At 57.5% G+C, this 15745-nt stretch overlaps 1 protein-coding gene across 4 annotated transcripts in view; it reads left to right on the top strand.

The window, feature by feature from the left end:
• The window catches only part of RIPOR3 (RIPOR family member 3), a 60487-nt gene that overhangs the window by 41192 nt on the left and 3550 nt on the right, over nt 1-15745 (top strand). For 3 of the 4 annotated variants that reach the window (XM_053671355.1, XM_037167302.2, XM_037167293.2), the window contains 18 exons: nt 449-595; nt 1695-1773; nt 3011-3034; nt 3338-3391; nt 4058-4207; nt 4339-4402; nt 4742-4785; nt 4934-5059; nt 5142-5287; nt 5997-6126; nt 7184-7750; nt 9874-10004; nt 10460-10583; nt 11234-11369; nt 11925-12086; nt 12588-12749; nt 13175-13377; nt 14693-14776. In XM_053671355.1, the coding sequence (XP_053527330.1) occupies nt 449-595; nt 1695-1773; nt 3011-3034; nt 3338-3391; nt 4058-4207; nt 4339-4402; nt 4742-4785; nt 4934-5059; nt 5142-5287; nt 5997-6126; nt 7184-7750; nt 9874-10004; nt 10460-10583; nt 11234-11369; nt 11925-12086; nt 12588-12749; nt 13175-13377; nt 14693-14776 (2533 nt within the window). The other variant, XM_037167320.2, reaches the window with a different exon arrangement.

Raw genomic sequence — 15745 nt, 5'->3', positions numbered from 1 at the left:
CTGAAGAGGTCCCCCAGAGGAAAATCAAGGCACTATTTTTCTCAAGAGGTGGATGGATGCTGGGCAGGCAAAGCCAATAGGTGCCCGCCCCCTATGGGTGCTCCACAGGGCTATGATTTGGCCTCCCATGTTGCTTTGCCTGCATTGCCAAAGCATGCTGAACAGAGAGCACTGGCATTTGGGCTGCTTGACTGTGTTTCTCAGTGTAAGCTAATTTCTCATATCAGGTTGTTATTAGCAGTAGTAGTAGTATCCTTTTAATCCTAAAAATCAAGCCTTCATTTTACAGATGAGGAACCTTAGGCCCAGGGAGGCTTAGCAACTTTCCTGAGACTGTGCAGCTTGGCGGTGATAGTGTGGGAGTCGGCCCCGGCCACTGTCCCCAGAGTGCTGGCCCCTGGGAAACACTTTGGACCCCTGCTCTGACCACCCCCATCTCTTCTCACAGAAAGTCCATCCAGAGGAACTCAGTGAGGCCCCGAGTACCTGCGAAGCCCTCCAAGATGTATGGCACGCTGCGGAAGGGGTCTGTTTGCCTGGACTCCAAGACGGAGCAAGTGAAGAAGGTCTTCGAAGCTCTGAAGAGAGGCCTCAAGTAAGCATGGGCTGCGCGTGGCCTTTCACGAGTGGACTCCGTGGCCTCTTGCCTGCTCGCACCTCCCTGCCTTCCCTGAGGAGCACGGCCAGGTCTGGTCTGGAAGGGCTGCAGAAGGAGCTCCTGGTCATTCATTTAGATGGGAAGCACTTGCCCGGGATCCCACCCAGGAGGCATCCCTCGCCCTCCTCCCATGATGCACCTGGTGCTGGTGCAGAGAGGGAGGCTGGGCGGTGAGCCCAGAGTGGGGACAGCTATCTCCAAGGTGCTCACCTCCTAGGACAGCCCCTGGTGATTCCTGTAGGACCGCCTATTTGAGACTTGTGTGGAGTCAACAGCATCCCATTTTCCCTGGGGGGGTCAAAACTCTGAGTGAGCTATGAGTCACAGATAGTAGTGTAAACGGGCCCAGAGAGGGTAGGTTGCCTTCCTGGAGTGACCCAGCAAGTCTATGATGGAACCCTCCCCCCAGCTCCTGAATCCAGACCTCAGGTTTCTTGTCTGAGTCTCTTTGGCTGGAAAATACAATGTGAGATGTCCCAGGCCATGGCTTTCGCTGTGCTTTCTGGAATGGGTTTTCCAGGCCACTTGCCAGGGCTTGGCCCCAGACAGCCAGACAGTAGGATGGCCTGCCCTTGTCCATGAGGCAGGGCTACTCCTGGGGGCCTCCCCTGGGGCTGGGGGCAGATATCGGTCTCCGGGGGCCACTGCCTGGTTTTGGGCCTGGGTTCAGCCTTTCCCCTGCCAGGTGACCCTGCGCTGGGTTACTCATGATCTTCGAGGGCCAGTTTGCCCACCTCTAAGATGGGGTTGATAAGAGTAGAACCTGTTTGTGGGCTGTGTGGGGATGAGAGATTTTCCCCATATTTCACAGTGCTGGGCACACGGCCCACAGGGTGTGGGATCTGGAGGCCCAGCAGATGGGGCGAGGCTTCGGGGTGGGTGGGACGGTCTGCCCTCCGCCCTCTGCCCGCTGAGAACCGCGGCTGCTGTCCACACGGAGGCCGTGGCTGCTGGCAGTCCAGAACACCGGTCATCGGCCGGTTTCCTTTTCTCTTCTTGCTCCTTTTCCAACTCCTCTTCCTCGATCTCCTCACAGGGAGTACCTGTACGTCCAGCAGGCCGAGCTGGATTACCTGTCAGGACGCCACAAGGACACCCACAGGAATTCCAGGCTGGTGAGACCCCTCCCCGCCCCTTCCTGCTGGGGCAGCCTTGTCCGGGTTCAAAGGTGGACCCTCCCCCAGCCCCTTGCCTGCATCATGGGGGCGAATCTCTGGAACTCAGATGCCTAAGGAAAGGACTGGCCTTATATTAGGATGAATTTAACCTCAGGAGCTGGTGGGAAGCCCCCCAGCGCCCCCAACATGGCGCCAGAGTTCACCCATCTGATGACCCACCTCCACTCTCCCTTTGGTTCTAGAAGCCACTGTAAGGCAGCCAGGTGGGCCGAGGTGCCTGTTTTAGAGGCCCCAGTTTGCAGGCCATGGCCAAAGACTTGGGAATTTTCCTCATTCCTTACTTCTTACGTGGTGTTTAATTCCATAACCCCATGAGTGCAGTTTTGCATAAATCCGAACATGGGCAAACACGCAATTTGGGGGCTGAGTTCAATCCATTGTTCCTTTCTGCTCAACACCCTTCTGCACTGTGTCTTTGCCACTCTGTTTAACGCTAACACTTACCTTTCCATGGTTCTCTCTCGGCACATGATCACACAAACACACGCCCCGGTGTGTGTAGGGGGCTCTGGTCCACAGCGGTGCTGAGGAAGTGGGCCCAGAGCTTGCACTCTCTTCCGCATCTTGCCTTTCCCCCAGCAGATCCCAACCTTGTGGAAGCCCTCCAGGCTCAGGGACCGTGACTCCAGTCTGCCGGGGTGAACTAGGGCCTCTTTCGGAAACACCACAGTTTGTCCACACAGGCCACACCCGTCACTTACGTATTTTCTGTGGCCGATTTCATGCCGCCACGGTGCAGGCCACCTGGCCTGGAAACCCTGAAATACTCACTACCTATCGCTTTACACAAAGACTTGGCCACCTGACAATATGTTTTTCTCTGGAGACGCCCCCTCTGCCCCAGCGTGGATGGATCAGTCTGGCTTTGCCTGACCTCTTGGGTGGTGCCGCTGCCTCTCCCCACCCTCACTTGTAGTCATGGCTGAGGTCGCCCCTCACACAACCAAACTGCAATGGTCCCCATTTTGTTGAGTGCTTACTTTGTCTTTATACTCTTCATAGCACCTTAGGCAGTAAGTGCTATGGCAGTTCCATTTCACGTGAGGAAATAGAGACTCAGGGAGGTTGAGTAACTTGCCTGGGACACACAGCTGGGAAAGGGAGCTGGCCCTGAGCTGCCTCACCCAAAGCCCTGATACCTTCTCCCTCCCCTCCCCTCTCCCCTCCCCCACAGGCTTTCTATTACGACCTGGACAAGGTGAGTGAAACTTCCTTTCTCTGCACATGGTGAGCAAGGTAGGCTGTGGCTGGGCCCGGCTGGATGACAATAACGTCTTTGTTCCCCCACTTCACCAGCTGGTGGTCCTGTGGGAGAAATACCTGGGGTCCTCCCCAATTTACACAGGGGGAAACTGAGGGCCAGCGATGAGCCTTCCTCAAGGATGGTGAGGGGCTGGCCTGACTTTGAGTCCGGTTCTCTGTGTCGGGCCCGAAGGAGGGTGGCAAGAGCCGGCGGGTGGTCCAGCTACGTTTACAGCATCTTGTCTTTTTCTGGGAGAAGCAAACGCGCTGCGTGGAAAGGCACATTCGGAAGATGGAATTTCATATCAGCAAGGTCAGCCTGGTTCCTGGGTGTCTCAGGGCGGGGTGGGGCAGCCTCTGTCCTTGCTGGGCCTCTGCCCGGGAGCAGGAGCCAGCAGGCCCCTCTGAGCAGGGGGCGGACTCTAGAGAAAGCCCAGGGAGCAGGGCTGTAGGGGCCGAGCTCAGAAAGACCTCACACTCAGTCTTGGAGGGTTGAGACCAAGCATCCCATCCTAGAGATGGGGGAGTGGAAGCCCAGAGAGGGACAAGGATTGCCTGAGGTCACACAGCAAGTCCTTTAAGGTCCGAAGTCAGCGAATCCTTCCGCCATCTTGGTTTACTCATCCAGCAGCCCAGTAGGACATCCTGAACCCATTTACTGTTGACAAATCAGGCAGGGAGAGGGGACGGGCTGCCGTGGGGTGGCGTGTCCAGTTCACTAGCTTTCATTGTGCACCAACTGTGTGCCAGTTGCTCGGGACATGAAGTGGGCGAGACAAATGTGGTTCCTGCTCCTGTGGGGTCACATCCTATGGGCCGCCAGTGAGGGAGGACAAGTGCAGGGTGTGACCACCATCAGGGGCTGGGTGGACGTTAGCGCAGGGACGTCATACTCTCCCAGAGGGTGAGTGATGGGCAGGTCTGGGCCTGGCCCCTGCTTTCGGCGTGGGCAGCTCCCACTGTCCCGTGCCTCTGGCAGGTGGACGAACTCTACGAGGGCTACTGCATCCAGTGCCGCCTGCGAGACGGCGCCTCCAACATGCAGCGTGCCTTCTCCAGGTGCCCCCCAAGCCGCGCCTCCCGCGAGAGCCTGCAGGAGCTGGGCCGCAGCCTGCAGGAGTGCACCGAGGTGGGCTGCCCGCTGTGGGGGCTCCGGGAGCAGGGACAGACCCCGCCTTGGGGGCCCCAGGAAGCTCTGCTCACCGGCCTCCGAGGTGCAGCCTGGGGCCGTGCTGAGCCCTTCTGTGTGGGGCTTTGCAGGACATGTGGCTCCTGGAGGGGGCGCTGGAGGCCCACTTGGGCGAGTTCCACGTCAGGATGAAAGGTAATAGGGCTGAAGAGGTGGACGGCGGGAGGCCGAGTGAGAGGAGAGTTGTCGGGCCTTCTGCAGGGCCCTGGGACTTCCGCTGAGGGCGGGGCATGGGTCAGAGCTCAGCGGCCCTGGCCCCGCCCTGGGTCTCCACCCTGTGACACGTGACCTCGGTCAGGTCCCGCCTTCTCTCTGAGTGGACGTGAGGGCCCAGGCCTGTCCACTGCCCATCACGATGGCTTATTTCTACGTGTGGTTCCCAGTCTCAGGTTGGGGTGGGGGTTCCCCAGTGAGGGCCGATGACACGGGGCTGGGGCAGAGGAAGACAGAAATCAGCCCACCTCTGTGTTCCAGGCTTGGTGGGCTACGCACGCCTCTGTCCAGGAGACCAGTATGAGGTACAGCCAGCCTCCGGGATCCGGGGTCCCCGCCAGGCCTTTGGGGGTCCCCAGGGCCCTAGCTGGCAGGGAGGGCCCTCATGTGGGTGGCAAGGGGAGGCAGTCACCTGGGGCAGCTGACCCACCCCTTCCTGGGCCTGGCCCACAGGTGCTCCTGCGCCTGGGCCGCCAGCGCTGGAGGCTGAAGGGGCGGATCGAGTCTGATGACAGCCAGACCTGGGATGAGGAGGAGAAGGCCTTCATCCCTGTGCTGCATGAGAACTTGGAGATCAAGGTGGGTGGGGCCTAGGGGCGGGGCCAGGGTCTCTAGGGGCTCGGCTAGAAACCTGCAACTCCTGCAACTCCTCGCCCCCCAGGTGACCGAACTGCGTGGCCTGAGCTCACTGGCTGTGGGCACAGTGACCTGTGACATCACCGACTTCTTCACCACCCGGCCGCAGGTCATCGTGGTGGACATCACAGAGCTGGGCACCATCAAGCTGCAGCTGGAGGTGCTGTGGAAGTGAGTCGGGGTCAGCCTCCCTCCCTGTCCTGCTGCCCCTTCCCAGGGCCAGCCCCGAATTCCCACCTGGAGGGGTGCCCCCCCGCCCAGAGTGACAGCATGATGGGTCTCGCTGGCTCCCCCTGGTGTCCTGACCACACCCTAGCACCCACTGGTGGGTATTTCTGCCCTCACCTCCCAGGAAGCAGGGGCCTGCAGTCACCGAGCCACAGTCCCTGGGGCTAGGGCTGGGCCCCCAACACCTCTAGCCAGGCCAGTGTGCACCTGAGAGCCAGCAGGGTGGGGGTGACACCCTGCTCCTAGGGGGTTCGACAAGGCCTTGGCTCCCCAGCCTTACCCGTGACTGGGACTGACAGGGCCGTCCCTCTAGGAAGGTGCCCTTCACAGCTGGGAAATCTGAGTGGGGTGATGACGCGGTTTACCCAGGAAGCAGCGGCACTGCGTGTCTCCTGCTGGTCTGCTGAGCTTCTCAGAGGGACCTCTGACGGGGGCATCTCTCACCCGTGTGTGGGGCCAATCGCTGCACCTTGCCCTCAGGCTAAGGGCCCTCAGGGTGGTGGGTGTCTGAGAAATGGTTCCAAGAAAGCTGAGAATTTGGACCCAGAGTCGCTGAGCTTCGCCTGTCATCCCGGGCAAGGCCTGCCCCTCCCAGGCCTCCACTTCCTCTCCAGGCCTCAGGGACACCCTGGCCTTCTGTTCTCACCTCCAGCCCACTTGATACCGAGAGCTTCTTGGTGTCGCCCAGCCCCACGGTCAAGTTCTCCGTGGGCAGCAGGAAGGGCTCCTTGTACAACTGGACGCCCCCGAGCACCCCCAGCTTCCGGGAGCGGTACTACCTGGTGAGCGGGCCCCACTGGGGCCGAGATGCTGTGGACTCATGGTGACACTGCTGGGGGGTGGCTCCCCAGGGACCGGCGTGTGGGGTGCGGCTGGGCAGCCTGGCACCTCTCCATGAAGCAAGCTTTGGGTTCAGGCTCCTTCATTTTGGGTTCTCCGGGTGTTTTCCTGTACTTTTTCCTCCTTGTTGCTGGCTCCTCTATTCTGTCCCGGGGGGTGGGCAGCTAGACTTGGCTGGTTCTCCTGGATGCCTAGAACAGGGTCTGCCGGATGGTTCTGTCCCCCCAGCCATGGACTTGGCCTCCAACTTTTTTGTTTTAACCTTAAATGGAATGTGTTTCCAGTAGGTAATATCTTGACATAGTACACAGTAAAACACCGTTTTCCCGTGGCCTCTAGGGATCTGGTCCCTGCCCTAGTGCTGTTGTCAACTCCTTCCCTGTCCTTCCAGAGACACTCGATGCCACCTGGGAGCAAATGCACCTTTTCCTCTAACGTTTAATCTAAAGCAGCCCTTTTAATCTAGTGATAGGTTAAAGGCATGGGGGGATTGGAGGTGGGACAGGTAAATGGGGAAGGACAAAGGCCCTCAAAAGAAGGCGTGTAAACACCAGATGCTTAATCCAATGACGAGCTGCTGTTGTTTGATACAGTGGGCACGTATTGTGTTCTGCAGGGCAGGCCCTTTCTTCCTCCATTCACTTGGCTCATTCAAAACTATGGGCTGCCAGGCTCGCCTCCGGCCGGGTGGGGACTGCACCCTCAGGGAGGAAATAAAACGGAACACTCTCGGAGAGAGAGCACAGCCAGTGCAAAGGCCCTGAGGTGGGAAGGTGGGAAGGAACCTGGAGAGTATGAGAAATAGCAAGGAGGCCACTGGGGCTAATGAGTCAGAGCAGAGAGGTTACGGGGTGCTATGGGCACCTCTGAGTCAGCCGGTGGGCCTTGGGCACCTAGAGATGGTGGGTGTGCAGAGGGGGTGTCTGTGGCCGGCAGAGTCTTGCTGTGGTCCTTGGGGCGGCCAGTGAGGTTGGTCCTGTGTCTCCCCCCACACCTCAGTCTGTCCTGCAGCAGCCGGTGCAGCAGGCCTTGCTGCTGGGCAGTCCAAGAGCCACCTCCATCCTCAGCTACCTGTCTGACAGCGACCTTCGGGGCCCCAGCCTGTGTAGCCAGAGTCAGGAGCTGCCTGAGATGGACTCCTTCAGCTCTGAGGACCCCCGAGATACTGAGACCAGCACATCAGCATCCACCTCGGATGTGGGGTTCCTGCCCTTGGCCATTGGCCCTAGCGCCTCCATTGAAGAGGCTCAGGAGGACCCTCCATCCTTGGGCCTCCTGACAGACATGGCCCACCTGGCAGGAGGCTCATTTGTGGAGCGGCCTGGCTGGCGGAATTTGGGAGTAGAGAGCCCTAACCTGCCACGGGGCTCCCCACTCCACAGCCATATGATGCCGGGCAGCCAGAACGACCATGATGAAGAAACTGGGGACGGAGTGGAAGGGCCTGGGGTGAGCCTTGAGAGGCCCCTGCAGGAGGTGCTGGACTTACTGAGGTGCACAGGCCCCTCCCAGCCCCGGCTCCGGGAGCTGGAGTACCAGGTCCTCAGCTTCAGGGACCGACTGAAGGTATGTGCACACCCTACCAATGGTGTGATGACTGGGAGTGGGCCCTGGGGGCAGCCGGCCTGGGAAGGTACCCCGCTCTCCCCTCTGCATCGCCTGGGTGGGTGATGTCTCCTCTCTCAGCCGCAGTTCACTCACCTGTCCAGTGAGGATAAGCAGGGCCCTCCTCGGGCTGGGAGGAGGCCTGGGAGGGTGTCGGGGCTCCCAGTGCAGAACTTGCTCCCCATCCGGGCAGAGCTCAGCCCCATCCCCTGTCCCCCAGTGTTACAATCAGCACAGGTGAAAAAAGGTGGGTCTTCATTTTCTATCCAGGAACTTTCAAAAAAGTTCACTATTTACCACTGCTGTGGTCTGTGAAAAGGATCTGCCTGAAGATTTCTGAAAAAAATAATCTAAATAGTTACTTTTTTTCTATTTCTTAACCACGTTTTTATGTGGAACAATTTGTCGGCACTCACACAACTCATCATCTGTAATTTGAAAAATTATACCCACTTTACACACAAATCTTAAAATAACACCGCAATCAGGCAATGATTTTAACTATCTTCGAGGAGGAACTTTTCCTGGCAAACCAAGTTAGAAGAATAAAAATGATTATGGGCTATGGTTTTTAGTTTGACTTTTTAAGGAGAAATTCTGCCCGCGTGTACGTGTGCACAAGTGTGTATTTCACTATATACTCATTATTCATAGGTTCTTTTTTTCTGGTGAACCCACTGACTCCCTAAAATTCACCTCTAACCCCCAAATCCACACTCATGATGCCGTCAGGTGCAGAGTGACCAAAAACCTGAGTTACCTGGCGTGCTCATCAGACAGTGACAGTGCGTCTCGTTTCAGCTCTCCTGTTGCAACACTGTATTTTGCTGTCTATTTAGTGCTGGGTTTTCGCATTTTTGTGCTTTTCTTTCTTATTTTTTTTTGGATGCTTGTGTGCTGTTGTAAATGGCCCCAATACAGAGCTGAAGTGCTGGCGAGTGTTGGAGGAGCGAGCCGGTGGTGGTGTGGCTGGTGGAGAAAACATGTGGGTTGGGCATGGGTTGCAGGCTGCGGGCTTGAGTTCGCTGTTAGGCAGTAAACCATACGTAGGAAGTGAGGGGTCTTGAAACAGAAACACACAAAACCCGGGTACCCGCTGGCTGTTGGTGGGAATGCTGTGGCCCGGGGCTCGTAGCCTCTGCATTGCTCTGAGGAGCTGTGGTGGTTCCGGACTTGGAAACCCAGCGGTCACTCACGGCAGCTTTGCAGACCAGTGCATGTGACGAGCGTTGCCCGGGTGTGCACGCACAGATAATAGATGTGCATTTTTTTTCCTGTTAGGAAAGGACATCTCTGCAGTTAGCTGTATTCTCTTGCTGCTCAAGATTTTGTCTTCGGACTCCACTTTTCGGAGCCCAGTTTTGCTCACAGGGCAGCAACTGCTTAGGCTCTGTCTTGTGTGGGATGAGGCCGGGCTAGCGGGCCCGGAGACCGGATCCAGCCCTGGAGCATGCCACAAGGGGACAGGACAGACATGTCCAGTGGTGGAGACAGAGGCACCGCCGTGGCTCCAATGCTGTGTCCCCTCCCAGTTAGGGGCAGCCTCCCACCTCCTCTCCATGTCCCCCTGGGGAGACACGCCTGGAGTCCACAGGCCATCTGGCACCTCTGAACCCCCTGAAGAGGTGTCTGGCTGGACTCACACCATGTTTTCAAAATAACTTGAAATTAGTTGTCAGTATTTAAAAACAGGGTGGCTTCCCACAGAACCCCAGCTTTCCAGTTTTTCTTGGAAACAGAACAATCTGGCGACACTGGCCCCGTGTTCCCTAGTGGCAGGTGTCGGCTGCAGCAGCACCTGACCTCCTGGGGGAGGGCCCCCACTCTCCTGCTTTCCATGGTCCCCCACAACCAACCACTCACTCCTGTCGCTTGCCCTGTCCTCGTGGCCGGTGTCTGTGACTAGCGGAGTCTTTTCAGATCTGTTTCCTTTGAGTGTTTGTACCCTGCCTTGTCACTTGCCTCTCGGGAGGGTCCTTGAAGAGTGCTGCGCCCCCGTGCCCATCACCCAGTTGCAGGATGCTGTTAAGGTGGGGTGTAGGGTGCGTGGATCCAGCTGCCTTCAGGTCTTGCTCCGTCCACAGCCCCGCGGAGGCCGCCGGGAGCACAGCTCGGCTGAGAGCCTGATGGAGTGCATCCTGGAGAGCTTCGCATTCCTCAACGCAGACTTCGCCCCCCATGAGCTGTCCCTCTTTGGGGGCCCCCAGGGTCCCCGGTGAGTGCACCCGCCAACACTGACCAGGTGACCAGCCTGAGCTCCGCACTTCCCAGCAGCCTCCTGGCCTGTGTGTCCCACTGCCCGATTGGTATTTCCTTTCATCGTTTATTGTGCCTCCCCTCCCCGTCCCACCCTCACACGCTGCGTGGCACAGAGCAGGTCCCTGGGGCCCAGAGTGAGCGAGAGGAGCTCAACCCGGCCCTGGGCTTTCTACTCCAAGCAATGGGCTTTAAAAAAAAATCTTAAAAAGTAAGAATGGAAGACACAGTAGGGACCCTGACCTTGACCTAACCGACACTCAGCAGCGACCGTGCTCCCTGACCCCTCTGCATAGCTGTCCACCTCCACTAGGACATCACCTTGGCCTCCCTGATCGGAGAGAGTTCTCCAGGGAGGAGGGTACCCTCTGCTCTAACCAGAATGGTCACCTAGTTCTTCTCCATTCAACTCAGAAAGGACAGGACCCTGCCCCCACCACCATCACTGAAAGAGTCACCCAGGGAGCTCACAGCTGGCACCCCCGAGCTGGACATGCTGCTCACAGTCCACCTCCAAGTCTGCAAGGCTCTGCTGCAGGTGGCTGAGGGGCCTGGGGAGGACGGGGTGAGGGGAGAGGGGGCGGCTGGCCAGGGGGCTGGGCGGGGTGGGAGTTCTCCCTGCAAAGGGCGGGCCTCGAAGGTGGCAGGGAGCACAAGAGACCTGCGCCTGGAGAGCCGGTGGCGTTGAGGAGGTTCCCCTGTGGCAGGTCCAGGCCAAGTAAAGGGTCATGTGGCTCTTATGCAGCCCAAGTCCCAAATCAAAGGCAGTGGCTGTGACTCCTTCAGTTGTCGAAGCCAGAACTCCAGTCCAAACTGGCTCAACCTAAAGAGAAAGCCTATTGGCTCTCAGCATTGACAAGCCCAGAGCTGGGCTTCAGGCCCAGCTGGATCCATGGTTTCAGACGTCACCATGACTGGGCCTCTCTCCCTGTCTCCGCTCTGCTTTCTTGTGTGGGTTGGCTTCACTCTCGGGCAGGCTGGTCCCTCCTGGTGGCAAAGGCAGCCCCTGGTGGCTACAGCCTGTATCCTGTGGTCTCAGCCACTTTGGTGAAAACCCCCAGATGACAGGCTGGGAGCAACCCCTGGGACAGAAAGGATGGACGCAGGGCAGGTGAGGGCCCTGGTCAAGACGACGGACATCGGAGGGCCCGTCGATGCTGACCCGGAGCACCATGGGCTGTTCCCCAGAAATTGGCCTGTCCCGGTTTGTCGGAGGTCGTTCAGGAGCGCCTTCTGGAAGAAGCTACACAGCAAAAGCAGGTTCTGGAGACTCTTTCTGTGCTGGATTTTGAGAAGGTCAGCAAGGCGACGTCCATTGAAGAGAGTAAGTAACCGCCCGCCCCCAGGGGCTGCTCTCATGAGTGGCATGAAGTGACAGGCTTTGTCTCCCCGATGTCCAACGTTAACTGGAGCCCACAGGTGTCTTCGGACAGATGGGGCTCAGACACATGCTGTGGGGGCAGGGAGGGAGGCCACACAGCCTTGGAGTGAGCTGTACATGCTCTGCGGTCCGCTGTGGGGCTCCAGGCCAGTGACTCACCCCCCGAACCTCTGCCCCGGAGGCCTCAAGACACACTCCAGGCCCCCAGCACGAGCTCAAACAGTAGCTGTGACCTCAGCTTTGCCTCTGCCCCGATGAGACCTCCCCTTGTCCATAAGGAGAGGAGACAGTGGCTGCCCCAGGTTATGAAGACTGTGGGTGGTGACCCGGGGAAGGTGCTCAGAGCTGAAGTTCGTCCTCTGTGTCACACTGGAGAGTCGGAAGAGGACACCACGTGTCACCCCTCGGCGCCCCGGCCTCGTGTCCCAGTGGGGGAATCTGTGGGCCCCCGGTGCCCACTTTCCTGCTGCAGCAAGGTGTCTGAGCCTGGGCTTTCAGTCCTTCCGCAGGCCGCTCGCAGGAAGGGCTGTCTGAGGCTGTGGAGAGGGTGCACCGCACCCGGCGGGGTCCTGGCCTGCCCCGCCGCCTCGCTCCTGAACCAGCTCAAGAAAACGTTCCTGCACCGAGTCAGGGGGAAGTTCCCGGGACAACTGGAAATAGGTAGCTCCCTCCACCCCCACGGGAGACACCGTTTGGCGTCTCTGGGCCCCCATCTCAGCCCCGGCTTCACCTCTGAGTGTCTGGGTTCTCAGTGAGACTACAAGTCCCCTCCTTTTACTGGGGGGATGACGGAGGAGTCTCTGAAACTGCAAACGTTACTGGGGGTGCTTATTTCTGGGGACAGACTACATGGCTTCCACCAGAACCTGAAAGGGGTTAAGAAAGAACCTTACGACTGCACCGTGAAGGTATCCTGACAGCCCCTCAGGGTGCAGAGTATTTCCTGTTAACAGCCTAAGGGTGACAGCCTTACTCCAGGTAGTGGCTCTGGCACATAAGCTGCCCTGCTCATCTCCCACGCTGCTCAGCGGCCTGCATGTTCCCAGGCCCAACACCCACCCATGTGCCCGTAGAGAGCCTTTAAACTGGCCACGCCAGCTAAGGGGCGCCCCCAGGCGAGTACCTGTGCCATCTCATGGCCCTCCTGTGTCTTCTCGCCAGTGTGCCGCAGGCTCCTGGAGCAGGTGGTCAGCTGCAGCGGGCTGCTCCCCAGAGCAGGCCTCCCCGAAGAACAGACTGTCACCTGGTTCCAGTTTCACAGCTACCTGCAGAGGCAGAGTGTCTCGGACCTGGAGAAGCACTTTGCCCAGCTCACCAAGGAAGGTACGGCAGGTGGCCTCAAAGCCACATCCATGGAGTGCTCTGCCCCAGCTCTCGGAAGCCAGCTATTCAGAACCACGGCGTCTTTCCCTTGCAGCTGTTCTCCTGAGAACCCCCACTTAATTAGACCGCACCTTCAGCCCGTGCGCATGATGAGATTAGCTCTGGGGGAGGAAGGCTTCCAGCAGAGTGAGGTCAGAGTTGCAGACGAGGGGTGCTCCGCTAGCCAGCGTCCTTGGAGTGTGGGCTGGGGTTGTATTAATCTTCAGGGCAAATCTGACCCCTTGTTTAGAAAGCCTTCCCGGAGAGCCCAGACTGGCCTTGGCGACCACGTGCACTTGCTCTGGGATCTGCTTCTCCATGGCTAATGGCAGTGGCCAAACTAACCACAGCAGGGGCCCTGGGCCCACCTGCTCCGTCTCTTCCAGTTACGCTGGTGGAGGAGCTGCAGTGCACGGGGCAGGCTAAGACGGTCAGGAAGCTGCAGGGGAAGCGGCTGGGCCAGCTGCAGCCCCTGCCCCAGACGCTGAGGGCCTGGGCGCTGCTCCAGCTGGACGGGACTCCGCGGGTGTGCAGGGCGGCCAGTGCCGCCCTGGCTAGTGCGGCCAAGAACAAGAGCTTTCGAGAGAAGGTACGGTACGAGGAGGGGGGTGGCTACCTCCTGGCCACAGGTGTGGGGAGGCAGAGGGAGGGACGGGGGGAGGCTTTGTCTCTGGGAAAAATATGAAGGTGTGAGTGACTGGGGGTTGCATTCGCTGCAAGGTGTTTGGATTTAGGGGCACTCCAAACATGAACACAGCTCTCCTTATGCCATTGCTGCTGGTGGCACCAGCCCTGGGGAAGGATCTGGGTGTGGCTCTGGGCCACCACCCGAGGAAGCCACAGAACCGCATCCCACACACTGGCCTCACCCACCCCAGGGATCCTAGCACAACGCTGTCTGTCGGTATCTGAGATGTCACTTGTGCTTAGACGTTTTTTTCCTTAGAATCCCAACGGTCATCCTCATTTACTTGCAGTGAATGTCTATGGCTTGTTGGTTCACTGTGTTGAGTCCATTTGAAAACCAAGAAATTGAACTCCTCTACCTTTTAGGTTCCTGGACCCGTGACTGTCCTAGATTTAAGGTCCCAGCCCCCGAGGCGTGAGAAGCAACGCCAGGGCCTTACTAATAGTCTCTTGGGCTCCCCGAAGGCCAGACACATCCCCACATGCTCATGGCTTTGTGAAGCAAGTGCCAGCTTTATTCTCCATAGGAAGGGACTTGGCCTTGGTGATGGGACCAAGGGGGCGGGGCAGAGCTGTGACTGGAGGAGGGTGTCGAAGGGAAGATGCTTTCCGTGTGGCCTGAAGGGCAGCAGAAGAGGACGGCTCCTGTCTGTGTTCAGTTCTTGTTGTCCTGCTGGACATTGGACTGGACATCCGACGTGAAACTGGAGAGCAGTTTCAGAATGCAGTTTGTAAACAGTATTACAGAAACAGAGCTTTTCATTCGATTACCAGCAGCCCCCAAACCAGCACTTTCAGCCCTGGCTGGTGTGGCTCAGTGGATTGAGGCAGGCCTGTGAACCAAAGGATCATGGTTCAATTCCCAGTCAGGGCACATGCCTGGGTCACAGGCCAGTTCCCAGCTGGGGACCCACAAGAGGCAGCCATACATTGATATTTCTTTCCTTCTCTCCTTCCCTTCCCCTCTAAAGATAAATAAATAAAAAATCTTAAAAAATAAAAACCCCAGCACTTTCAGAGATAAGCTCAATACTGTGGTCTAGATCTCAGGACTGTGCCCCTGGCCCAGAGAGGAATGGGTCCCGGCCTGATTTTGTTTAGGAAAAGGTAAGAAGAGCCTGACTTACTGTCAGCGGCTGCAGGATCAGCTATGAGCACCGTGGACTTTGCTTTCGGCACCCCCTCTCCCCTTCGTTCACGGCCGCCTTATTTCCCAGGCTTTGCTTTTCTACACCAACGCCCTGACCGAGGATGACTCGAAACTCCAGCAAGCTGCGTGTGTGGCGCTCAGACATCTCAGGGTGAGTTCAGCCCGTCCTCCTGGTGATGGAGAAGCCTGCTCGTGGTGAACGCTAAAGTCAGTTCATTTCCGAGTCATTTCCACCGAGACCAAAACAGGAGCTTGAAGAGCTGGTTGTAGAGCAGCCGCCGGCCCCGCTGGCAGAGGCTGTGTCTGCGGCGGCCTCTCCGCAGTGAGCGTCTGCTCTGGCGCTGCGTGAGTGAGTGGGGGCTCCGGGGACTCGGTTCGGAACTCTTGGATTATGTACTTTAATATCCGTGATTAAAAAAAAATCAAAAAGCTCATTGTGGGAAAAAAAAAGAGTAGTAAAACACAGAAATGTAAATTATTCATCATCCTAACACTCAGAGGAAACGATTGGCGTTTTGGTATATTTCTTATTCGTGGGTGTGTGTGAGCGGTAAAAATGGATACTGTTTAATATCGACAAAATTCAATGTAGTTTAAAGCCAGTGAACAAGTACGAACTTCTTGTGTTCGACTGGTAGTACTTTGGAGTTCTTTATGAAGGGTCTACCACAGGTGTACCTTAATTTAACCTGCTCCCCTACTCTCTTCCTGTGGAAAACTGAGGTTCGTCATTTTCATTACAAACAATGCCATTTTAGGCATTTTTTGTACATAAAGCTTCAACCTCACTGCACTTAGAACTCTCATTTTAAAAAAGAATCGCCAATTTACTAGATGACAAGTAGTCCCGCACGGACTGAACTCACTCCACTCATTCTGGAATGATCCAACAGGAAATTCCAGGCCCATTGGTTACCATTAAAAAAACCAGTAAGCGGATCAGGGTGTCCAGAGGAGGGCGCTGAAGTGCACCCTGGTCCTTGGCCCTGCAGAGAAGCTTGGGGGTCAGGGGAGCCTGAACTGGGGCCCAGCTGCTCCTCTCCTAGTCCGACCTGGAGCGGGGTCGGGGTTGGGACAGCAGAGGCAGGAAGCAGGTCTTTTCATTTCAAAGTGGGCCTTT

Source organism: Artibeus jamaicensis, unplaced genomic scaffold (assembly GCF_021234435.1).
Source record: "Artibeus jamaicensis isolate MK-2021 breed Jamaican fruit bat unplaced genomic scaffold, CSHL_Jam_final contig_685, whole genome shotgun sequence".
Classification (NCBI taxonomy): domain Eukaryota; kingdom Metazoa; phylum Chordata; class Mammalia; order Chiroptera; family Phyllostomidae; genus Artibeus; species Artibeus jamaicensis.
The sequence above is the reverse complement of the archived record's forward strand: the minus strand, read 5'-3'. Positions and strand labels throughout refer to the sequence as shown.